The sequence below is a fragment of the Symphalangus syndactylus genome, chromosome 19 (genome assembly GCF_028878055.3).
Source record: "Symphalangus syndactylus isolate Jambi chromosome 19, NHGRI_mSymSyn1-v2.1_pri, whole genome shotgun sequence".
In the NCBI taxonomy this organism is placed as follows: domain Eukaryota; kingdom Metazoa; phylum Chordata; class Mammalia; order Primates; family Hylobatidae; genus Symphalangus; species Symphalangus syndactylus.
Genome location: NC_072434.2, coordinates 69,242,194 through 69,254,219, shown reverse-complemented (window position 1 = coordinate 69,254,219; position 12,026 = coordinate 69,242,194). Strand labels below are relative to the sequence as shown.

The 12,026-nt window shown below is 45.0% G+C and overlaps 1 protein-coding gene across 5 annotated transcripts in view; it reads left to right on the top strand.

Annotated features, from left to right (window-relative positions):
• Positions 1-4,587: 4,587 nt before the first annotated feature.
• NVL (nuclear VCP like) overlaps positions 4,588-12,026 on the top strand; it is a 108,066-nt gene continuing 100,627 nt past the window's right edge. For 4 of the 5 annotated variants that reach the window (XM_055233806.2, XM_063613364.1, XM_063613363.1 and 1 more), the window contains exons 1-2: positions 5,165-5,629; positions 9,546-9,619. In XM_055233806.2, the coding sequence (XP_055089781.1) occupies positions 5,573-5,629; positions 9,546-9,619 (131 nt within the window). In that variant the 5' untranslated portion in view covers positions 5,165-5,572. Of the gene's footprint in view, positions 5,630-9,545; positions 9,620-12,026 lie in introns of all 5 variants that reach the window. The other variant, XM_055233805.2, reaches the window with a different exon arrangement.

The window sequence follows — 12,026 nt, the reverse complement described above, 5'->3', positions numbered from 1 at the left end:
GGCTGGGCACAGTGGCCCACGCCTGTAATCCCAGCAGTTTGGGAGGCTGAAGCGAGCGGATCACTTGAGGTCAGGAGTTTGAGACCAGCCTGGCCAATGTGATGAAATCCTGTCTCTACCAAAAAATACATAAGTTAGCTGGGTGTGGTGGCACGCACCTGTAGTCCCAGCTACTCAGGAGGTTGGGGTGGGAGAATCACTTAAACCAGGGAAGTGGCCGGGAGCAGTGGCTCACGCCTGTAATCCCAGCACTTTAGGAGGCCGAGGCGGGTGGATCACAAGGTCAGGAGTTCAAGACCAGCCTGGCCAAGATGATGAAACCCCATCTCTACTAAAAATACAAAAAAATTAGCTGGGTGTGATGGTGGGCACCTGCAATCCCAGCTACTCGGGAGGCTGAAGCAGAGAATTGCTTGAACTTGGGAGGCAGAGTTTGCAGTGAGCTGAGATCGTGCTACTGCACTCCAGCCTGGGCGACAGAGCAAGACTACGTCTCAAAAAAAACAAAAACAAAAACAAAAACAAAAAAAAACAGGGAAGCAGAGGTTGCAGTGAGCTGAAATCATGCCACTGCACTCTAGCCTGGGCGACAGAGTGGGATGCTCTGTATTAGTCCATTTTCTTTTTTTTTTTTTTTTTTTTGAGACGTAGTCTCGCTCTGTCGCCCAGGCTGGAGTGCAGTGGCGCAATCTTGGCTCACTGCAAGCTTTGCCTCCCGGGTTCACGCCATTCTCCTGCCTCAGCCTCTCTGAGTAGCTGGGACTACAGGCGCCCGCCACCATGCCCGGCTAATTTTTTGTATTTTTTTAGTAGAGACGGGGTTTCACTGTGGTCTCAATCTCCTGACCTCGTGATCCGCCCACCTCGGCCTCCCAAAGTGCTGGGATTACAAGCATGAGCCACCGCGCCCGGCCTGTATTAGTCCATTTCACACTGCTTATAAAGACATACCCGAGACTGAGTAATTTATAAAGAAAAACAGGCTTAATGGACTTATAGTTCCTCGTGGCTGGGGAGGTCTCACAATCATGGTGGAAGAGTAAAGGCACATCTTACATGGTGGCAGACGAGACAGAATTAGAGCCAAGCGAAAGAGGAAACACCTTATAAAATCATCAGCTCTCATGAGACTTATTCACTACCACGAGAACAGTATGGGGGAAACCGCCCCCATGATTCATTTATCTGCCACTGGGTCCTTCCCACAATTCGTAAGAATTATGGAAGCTACAATTCAAGATGAGATTTGAGTGGCGACATAGCCAAACCATATAACCCTGTCTCGAAAAAGAAAAGAAAAGAACATAACAGAACAGAACTCAGTCTCCAGCTCCCAGCAAGCAGGCAGCCACATTTTTGCATCTCAGTAAGGATCCTCTGACATGCAAACTTCATCTTTTTCTCCATGTTCCTACTATACATACAGTGGTCATACATTGTCCAAACTAGAACCTTTTTGAGAGATAAAAGGACGACACTGAACATGTGAATGAAAAATGGCCAGACCATATGCAAAAATAAAACTCTGACTCACAATCTGCAGCAACCAGATCAGAAAACCAATCTATTATCTACAAGTCAGACATGTAGGAAGTTAGATCACTATTACTAGCAAACAATCCAGGAACCCAGCAACAACCCCTGTAACAAATGGCCCCAGATGGCAAGAACTTTATTAATAAATGATAGCTTTTCTAATTTTTGGACCTGCTGTCAACATAGGACCAAAAAGAAAACCAACTGTGCATCCCAACCAAACACATAGGATGCTCTGCTAGTTCTAGTTAGCCCACCTATAGCTTCCCTATGACAACAGTCTTCAGTTAGGGCATACCTGAAGCCTTCCCCTATTCCCCACCATAAAGTTTTCCCACTCCTCTGCCTGTCTTTGAGGCTCTGTCAAAACACAAGTGATGGTGGCTAACTCCCTTGTTATAGCAAACTCCGAACAAAGTCTTCGCCTCTTCTTATGTATTTGGTCTTCATGTATTTCCACAAAGGGGATACTAGCAATAATTTTGCTGGATCAACAGGCAAAAATCAGGACTGTCCTGAGCAAATCTGGACATAAATCACCCTAGTTATGAAGCACAATTAGACCAGAAGCTGTTTGCTAGTGAAATACTGTATGAGGTTTAGGAGAACGAAAGTGTGAAAGACAAAAGATAAAATGTGCCACCACCACTAGGTGGGGTTACACCACTAAAGAATGGAGGATGTTTCAATTAAAAAAGGAAGTGCTTGAAGTGTATATGCGCTTAGGTTACTGTTCAGTAATCTTTTTGGTTTTGATGCATGATACTGTAAATCCAAACATTGTAATCAATGTAAAATGGTCTTCAGGGCAATAATTGATGAAATAATTCCAACAGGAAATGTTCAAGCATATTATCACTTAGTATTAATTCACTTTCAATTATTGCCTTCTGCACCTGAAGCAATAATGAGATGAACAACACATTCCCTGCCTTTAAGAAGGTGGTGGCTGGGTACAGTGGCTCATGCCTGTAATCCCAGCACTTTGAGAGGCCGAGGCAGGCGAATCACGAGGTCAGGAGTTCAAGACCAGCCTGGCCAATATGGTGAAACCCCGTCTCTACTAAAAATACAAAAATTAGCTGGGCATGGTGGCGTGCGCCTGGAGTCCCAGCTACTTGGGAGGCTGTGGCAGAAGAATCGCTTGAACCCGGGAGGCGGAGGTTACAGTGAGCCAAGATTGTACCACTGCACTCTAGCCTGGCAACAGAGTGAGACTCCACTTAAAAAAAAAAAAAAAAGAAGAAGAAGGCAGCATTCTAGAGTACTTCAAGTTTACATAGGAAGGGCTGGTTACATAATTTGTAAGACCCAGTGCAAAATGAAAATAAGGGACAGCTTATTCAGAAAGTATTTCAAGATGGCAACAGTAGAGCATTAAACCACCTGTGGGGCCCTTCTGAGCACAGGGCCCTGTGTGACTACACAGGTCACACACCCATGAAGTCAACCCTAAGTTGGTATTCTATGACAAATTATAGACTAATAAACTATGTTGCCTAGTACATGTCGTGATACTACTAGGCCTTTCAATGTAGTTGTTTATTTGTTTTTTTGAGACGGAGTTTTGCTCTTGTTGACCAGGCTAGAGTGCAACGGCGCGATCTGAGCTGGCTGCAACCTCTGCCTCCCAGGTTCAAGTTATTCTCCTGCCTCAGCCTCCCAAGTAGCCAGGATTATAGGCATGCGCCACCACACCCGGATAATTTTGTATTTTTAGTAGAGACAGGGTTTCACCACATTGGTTAGGCTGGTCTTAAACTCCTTACCTCAGGTGATCCACCTGCCTCTCCCTCCCAAAGTGGTGGGAGTATAGGCATGAGCCACCATGCCCGGCCTCAGTGTGTTTTCATTCTATGTTGGACACTTGGCATGCACAGAATTACACTTCATTTGAAAAATTACTAGGCATTGACTACATTTGTACTATATGCTGTAGGGAATCTTTGCTAACATTTAATGTAATCAAGCACATAAATACCTAATCTAATTTTTTAAATGTTATAAAAAGTTACAGTTATAATTCTTCCACTTTTCCCCACAAGCCTAAAGCACACAGCAGAGACTGAAACTGGTAGGCACTCAACAAACACTTGTTGAATGAATGCAAGAAGGCTGGAAAGTCCAATAGCAAGGAGTTGTTATTTGGTGAGGGCCTTCTTGCTGTGTCATCCCATGGCAAAAGGCAGAATGGCAACAAAAGAGCCAAATTTTATTCAGCCTTAAAAAAGTGAAGGAAAGGCCAGGTGCGGTGGCTCATACCTGTAATCCCAGCACTTTGGGAGGCCAAGGCAGGTGGATCACTTGAGGTGAGGAGTTGAAGATCAGCCTGGCCAACATGGCAAAACGCCATTTCTACTAAAAATACAAAAAATTAGCCGGGCGTGGTGGCACACACCTGTAGTCCCAACTACTTGGGAGGCTGAGGTGGTGGAATCTCTTGAACCCAGGAGGCGAAGGTTGCAGTGAGCCGAGATTGCGCCACTGCACTCCAGCCTGGGCAACAGAGCAAGACTCTGTTTCAAAAAAAAAGGAAATTCTAACACATGCTATATGAGGGCATTAAGCTAAGAAACAAGCCAGTCACAAAGGTCAAATACTGGAAGATTCCACTTACATGAGGAAGTTAGTGTAGTCAAAATCATGAAGACAGCAAGTAGAATGGTAGTTGCCAGGGGCTGGGGGGAGGGAGGAATGGGGAGTTATTTTTTAATTAGTATAGAGTTTCAGTTTTACAAGATGAAAAGAGTTCTGGAGCTAGATGGCAGTGATGGTTGCATATTAGGAATGTATTAATATCACTAAACTGCACACTTTAAAATGTTTAAGATGGTAAATGTTCTTACATTTTACAATTAAAAAAATAAAAATAAAAACAAAACTACATATAGTGAAGAAGTAGGAAATGAAGTTGCAACCAAAGGGAGCAATATTTTGAGTGGGAAATCTAATACTTAATTCAGTGCTAATTTTTATATTTTTAGTAGAGACAAGGTTTCACCATGTTGCCAGGCTGGTCGTGAACTCCTGACCTCAAGTGATCTGCCCACCTCGGCCTCCCAAAGTGCTGGGATTACAGGTATGAGCCACCGTGCCCGGCCTCACACCCTTCTCTTAATTCCATTTTCTCTCCTCTCCTCTGCCCCTTAATACACTGCACTTAACCTTGTCATAAGCCAAGTAGGACCTGAAATAAGAATACTCAAAACACGGTTGAAAAAAACAAGAAGACAGAAACCAACGCCAGCATCTTTTTTTTTTTTTTTTAATGCTTGGTAACTGTCCCTTTGTGTCTCCCTAAGTGCAGGATAAACTTCTTGGGGCAAATACAAACGCTTGAGAAAATTCTGGGCCAAGGAGTCTTGCACTGGATATAGTCACCAAATTACCTGCCGATGATAACAGCGTAAGTCAAGCGAGTTCTAAAAGTAACAAATGACTTAGTTACCTGGATAAATCCGTCCTTCCTTTTCTTTTTCACCTAGCCCTTTTGTCGGGCCTCTAAAATGTAAGATAACTACGTGGGAAATCCAGCAGCGGCTGGTGGTGTGTTTTTACCCTGATTTTATCACTCCAAGTATCTACCGTCGCTGGTTTTGCGAAGACTAGCTTTCCATCAGAATGACGTGTGGCTGGAACGCCTGAGGAAATCAAACCAAGTTTTCCAGCGGACGCAGTTGACAGCGTCTCCGCACACCGCGCCAGGGTAGGAACTTCCTCCCGCCTGGTTCGCTCGGCGGGGAACCAATAAAGTTGAGCGCGTTCAAAAGGGTCCTAATCTTCCAGGGTCCACTGGGCAGGCCTGCAAAATAAGGCTCCTAGAAACTCCCTGAGGTTTTCAAGTCTGCTCACTCTCCTCGGAATTTTTTCCCCCACATTCGCATTACTTTTATTCTGACGGAAACGGCGCGGGCTAGGCCCCAGGAGGGGCTCATTTCAGGTGCAACTGGCCCGGCGATCGCGGCGGGCAACCCCTACGAGGCCCCCGGTTGACCAGGAGCTGGCGGTCCGAGCTGTGGCTTGGAAGACCGACGCAATGAAGCCCAGACCTGCAGGGTTCGTGGATAATAAACTCAAGCAGCGAGTCATCCAGGTGTGTATTCTGCACCGCTCGGCCTGGCCAAGGGCCCCGATCGCTGCCCCAGGGTGCCCCTCCCCTTTTGTCGGGTGGCGTCCAGGTGGAACTCAACTAGCCTTCTTTCCCCAGTCTGGGTCTGGGCGTGCGTCTGTTCCTCCTTAGTTGGTGGTGCCGGGGCCTTCCCTACCCACGTTGGTGCAGAGTCTCAGGGAGAAGCCGGGGATGGTGGGAGGGTGCAGCTTGGTAGGGCTGCCCAGGTTGTCTGGTCGTCTTCAGCGCAGATCATTCAGTAGAGTGGAGTTAGCCTTTGCATTTTAACCTCTTTGGCTTGTGAAGTTAGTACAGGAATGGTCTTCAAACGCTCGCATTGTAAGAGGTCCTTGAGAAGGGGTGGCATAATTAATATGTTAATTTCCGTTCTCAAGGAACTTACACACTAAAACGAGGTAACATGGGTCTGGCAACAGTAACAGGCACTTTGCCTACGGTTTTCTCATTTTCATGACCATCAGTAAAAAGCAGTGTGTGGCAAATACCTTAGAATGTAAGCAAGCAGTCTGAGTTAAAAGGTGGGAGAGGATTTTCTTCACTTAGGAATTTGTGAACTACACGTTCTCCTTGTTTTTCTTTCACTTCACCAGCCCCTAAACAATCTCCTTTTCGGACCCATCTTTTCCTACCAACTTGTAAATGTTGGAAGTGCTCTGAGCCACTGTTCTCTTACCTCCCCTTCCTCCTCTTTCCTCATACACCTTTCTTATCTATCCATACTTCCTATGTGATCTCATTTAGTGTAATAACCTTTGAATAGTATCTACATATTCTATTATCTATGTATTTATTTCATTTTATTCTTATTTTTCTGAGACATAGTCTCGCTCTGTTGCCCAGGCTAGAGTGCAGTGGCTGTTTATGGGCACAATCATAGCTCACTGCACCCTCGGCCTCCCTGGCTCAAGTGATCCTCCCTCCTCAGCCTCCCCAGTAGCTGGGACTACAGGTGTGCACCACCACACCTGGCTAATTTATTATTTTTATTATTTGTAGAGATGGGGTTCCACTATGTTACTCTGGCTGGTCTCTAACTCCTGGGCTCAAGCGATTGGGCCTCAGCTTCCCAAAGTGCTGGGATTACTGGTGCAAGCTGCTGCACTGGCCTCTATATATTTATGACTGCTAAATTTATATCTCCAGTCCAGATTTTATCTTGAAGTACAGATTGGTATATCCAGCTGCCTAGTCAGTATATCTCCAAATTAAAATGGCCGAGTGGAACTTGTGATTTTTTCTTCCTTCAAACCTGCCCTTTCTTAGTATTCTGTATCTGGGTAAATGATACTACCATTCGTCCAGTTGTTAAGGCCAAAAACCTTAAAGATCATTCTGAGTCTTTCTTTCATTTCCTGTATACTATCTGTCAACAGCCTGGTTGGCTTTACTTTCAAAATATATTCCAAGTACTTCTTACTGTCTTTCCCTGTAACCGTCTTAGTCCAAACCATCATCTCTACCTTATTTTTTTTTTTTCTTTGAGTCAGAGTCTGGCTCTGTCCCCCAGGCTGGAGTGCAGTGGCACCATCTCGGCTCACTGCAAGCTCCGCCTCCCGGGTTCACGCCATTCTCCTGCCTCAGCCTCCCGAGTAGCTGGGACTACAGGCGCCCGCCACCACGCCCGGCTAATTTTTTTTGTATTTTTAGTAGAGACAGGGTTTCACTATGTTGACCAGGATGGTCTCGAACTCCTGACCTCGTGATCCGCCCACCTCGGCCTCCCAAAGTGCTAGGATTACAGGCTTGAGCCACCGTGCCCGGCCTCATCTCTACCTTATACTATTGTAATAACCTCCTAACTGATCTCTCTGATTCTGCTTTCACCTAAAGCCTATTCCCCACAGAGCAGCCAGATACATCTAATTTTTTTTTTTTTTTTGCTCACTGAAACCTCTGCCTCCTGGGTTCAAACGATTCTCCTGCCTCAGCCTCCCGAGTATGTGGGATTACAAGTGCATGCCATCACGCCTGGCTAATTTTTGTATTTTTAGTAGAGATGGGGTTTCACCATGTTGGCCAGGCTAGTCTCGAACTCCTGACCTCAGGTGATCTGCCCGCCTCAGCCTCCCAAAGTGCTGGGATTACAGGCCTGGCCAAGACATCCTTTTAAAGGGAAAAATCGGGCTACGGGAGGGATAGCATTAGGAGAAATACCTAATATAGGTGACGGGTTGATGGGTGCAGGAAACCACCATGGCACCTGTATACCTATGTAACAAACCTGCACGTTCTGCACATGTATCCCAGAACTTAAAGTATAATTTAAGAAAAGGGGGAGAAAATCAGAGCTTGCCATAGCCCTGCTCAAAACCTTTCAGTGGAATCACAGACATCTAGAGTAAAACCCAGTCTAAAAAGCCCTGCATATTCTGGACTCTGTTGTCCTAGTTTACTTTTCCTCTCCTGTCCCAACCACACAGACCTTCTCAAACATGCCAAGCACAGGACCTTTGTTCTCGTTGTTCAGTCACTCTGAATTACTCTTCCTCTGGATATTCCCACGTCCCACAACTTGCTCCTTCATTTTATTCAGGTTTCTGAGCAGTGACTCCTAATTACTGGATCTGGTGGCCTCTTCTGTGTCCTCACACTTGACTCTTTTCAGCGTTTGACATCAGTTTTCCTCTATCGCTTTCACTTTGGTTCATTATAAAAGTACAAATTGAATATCCCTTATTCTAAATGCTTAAGACCAAAAAATGTTTCAGATTGATTTTTTTCAGGTTTTGGAATGTTTGCATATACATAATGAGGTATTTGGGGATGGGACCCAAGTTAAACATGAAGTTTATTTATGTTTCATATACACCTTACACACATAGCCTGAAGATAGTCTTACACAATATTTTAAATAAATTTTCACTTAGCTATATATTTAATTTAATTTTAATTTTTTATTTTTGAGACTGGGTCTTGCTGTGTCACCCAGGCTGGAGTGCAGTGGTGTGAACACTGCTCACTGCCATCTCAAACTAGTGGAGTCAAGTGATTCTCCCACCTCAGCCTCCCATGTAGCTGGGACCACAGGTATGCACCACCATGTCTGGCTAATTTTTAAATTTTTTGTAGAGATGAGATCTTACCATCTTGCTCAGGCTGGTCTCGAACACCTGGACTCAAGCAATCCTCCCGCCTTGGCCTCTCAAAGTGCTGGGATTACAGGTGTGAGCCACCACGCCCAGGCTTATTTGTTTATTTATTTTTGAGGCAAGGTCTCGTTCTGTTATCCAGGCTGGAGTGCAGTGGCTGGATCATAGCTCACTGCAACCTCTAAGTCTGGGCTTAAGCGATCTCCCACCTTGGCCTCCCAAAATGCTGGGAGTATAAGCACAAGCCACCACACCCAATCAACTTTTTAATTTTTTTGTAGAGATGAGGTCAAACTTTGTTGCCCAGGGTGGTCTCAAACTCCTGGGCTCCCAAAGTGTTGGGGTTACAGGTATGAGCCACCACGCCCAGCCAAAAGGTGATTTAATATTGAAACTAAATTGCCTCAAGCTAGTAGTTCTGCAGTATCTGACAGATGTCAAATTTCACTGTGTTCCTTGAAGTTTAAAATATCCCCTCCTGCCCTTATGAGTTTATTGCAGTGTTCTGGGGTGTTTGGAAACCTAGGATATTAGTAAGTAAGCCCTCACTTACTGCCTTATAACTATTCTAGTGATTATTAGTATTGTGTTATAGTGATTAATAATGTTAATTAAATTTTCTGATTTCAGACTTGACAATTATTTGGTTACTTTTATTTATGTTTCTGGTATGCTTTATTAATGAAGAGTTTATCTTAAAGTATAATGTGTTCAGATAGCTCAATCTGTTGATTAAAATCACTGAGTTTGAAATATTGAGTGTTTTGTGTTTGTTATATTTTCTGTTTTAGTACCTTACCAGTAACAAATGTGGCAAATATGTGGACATTGGAGTCTTAGCGTCTGATTTACAAAGAATGTACAGGTAAATAAATATAGTTTCCAGATCCTTGGATTTTTATTTCTCCTTTACCATTTTAAAAGTTTATATCCTGCTTAAATTTCCAGTTGATATCAACAGCTGCTGGCATTAGTTCACCAATCCATAATCTTGGAACTCAATTTGGTTATGCAAACATTTATCAAATACCTATTATATGCAGTAAGATGTCTTTTGTACTGTGGGAAATGGGTCGCTGCTTATCTTTTAGTACCTCACAGTCTGGTCAAGAGATAGAGATGTTATTTTATCACTTCCTTTCCTGCTTTATTAGAAAATTAAAACCGGGCCAGGCATATGGCTCATGCCTGTAATCTCAGCACTTTGAGCGGCTGAGATGGGAGGATGGCTTAAGCCCAGGAGTTTGAGACCAGCGTGGGCAACATGGTGAAACCCCATCTGTACAAAAAATATACAAAAATTTGCCAGGCTTGGTGGCATGCACCTGTGGTCCCACCTACTTGGGAGGCTGAGGTGGGAGGATCACTTGAGCCCAGGAGGTCAAGGCTGTAGTGAGCTGTGGTCATGCCACTGCACTCTAACCTCAGTGACAGAATAAGATCCTGTCCCAAAAAAGAAAGAAAGAAAATTAAAACCATCACCAGCATGTATGATCTCCCTGAGTTTCCTGACTCCTTTCTTTTTTTTTTTTTTGAGACGGAATTTTGCTCTTCTTGTTGCCCAGGCTGGAGTGCAATGGCATGACCTCGGCTCAACGCAACCTCCACTTCCCAGGTTCAAGCAGTTCACCTGCCTCAGCCTCCCAAGTAGCTGGGATTACAGGCATGTGCCACCACACCTGGGTAATTTTGTATTTTTAGTAGAGACAGGGTTTCACCATGTTGGCCAGGCTGGTCTCGAACTCCTGACCTCAGGTGATCTGCCCACCTTGGCCTCCCAAAGTGCTGGGATTACAGGTGTGAGCCACGGCGCCCAGCCTCTTTTTTTTTTTTGGAGACGGAGTCTCGCTCTTTCACCCAGGCTGGAGTGCAGTGGCGTGATCTCGGCTCACTGCAGGCTCCGCCCCCTGGGGTTCACGCCATTCTCCTGCCTCAGCCTCCCGCGTAGCTGGGACTACAGGCGCCCACCACCTCACCCAGCTAATTTTTTGTATTTTTAGTGGAGGCAGGGGTTTCACCGTGTTAGCCAGGATGGTCTCGATCTCCTGACCTCGTGATCTGCCCGCCTCGGCCTCCTAAAGTGCTGGGATTACAGGCGTGAGCCACCACACCCGGCCTTCTCTTTTTTTTTTTAATATAATTTTTATTTTTATTTTTTGTGGAGACAGGGCCTTCTGTATTTGCCCAGGTTGGTATTGAACACCTGACCTCAAGTGATCCTTCCACCTTCGCCTCCCTAAGTGGTAGGATGATAGGCATGAGCCATCATTCCCAGCCAGCTTCCTGAGTCTTTTTTTTTTTCTTTTTTTTTCTGAGATGGAGTCTTGCTCTGTCGCCCAGGCTGGAGTACAGTGGCGCGATCTTGGCTCACTGCAAGCTCCACCTCCTGGGTTCAAGCGATTCTCCTGCCTCAGCCTCCTGAGTAGCTGGGATTACAGGCATGCGCTAACCACACCCAACTAATTTTTGTATTTTTAATAGAGATGGGGTTTTACCATGTTGGCCAGGCTGGTCTTGAACTCCTGACCTCAGGTGATCCGCCCACCTCAGCCTCCCAAAGTGCTGGGGTTATAGGCGGGAGCCACCGCACCTGGCCAAGAATACCTTACTTATTTCTAAAGGCTCTGTCTCCAAATGCAGTCATATTCTGAGGTACTGGGGGTTAGGACATCAACATAAGAATTTAAGGGAAACACAGTTCAGCTTATTGGACTCTGTCCTGTGGCTCCCAAAATTCATGTCCTTCTCATGTGCAGATACATTCATTCCATTCCACAAGCCCCAAAAGTCTTAATTCATTTTAGCATCAACTCTTAAGTCCAAACTCTCGTCTAAATATCATCTAAATGAGGCCAGATGCAAGGGCTCACATCTATAATCCCAGCATTTTGAGGGGCCAATGGCTTAAGGCCATAGAGTTCAAGACCAGCCTGGGGAACATAGTGAGACCCCATCTCTACAAAATGAAAATAGAAATAATTAGCTGGGCATGGTGGCATGAACCTGTAGTCCTTGCTGCTCGAGAGGCTGAGGTGGGAGGATCGCTTGAGCCCAGGAGTTCAAGGTTGCAGTGAGCTATGATTGCACCAGTGCACTCCAGCTGGGTAACAGAGCAAGACCCTGTCTCTAAAAATAAAATAAATAAAAATAATGTTATCTAAATTAATTGGTAATGGCTAAGATTCAAGGTATGATTTATCCTGAGGCAAAATTCCTCTTCATCTATTAACGTGAAACCAGACAAGTTATCTGCTTCCAAAATACAGGCATGT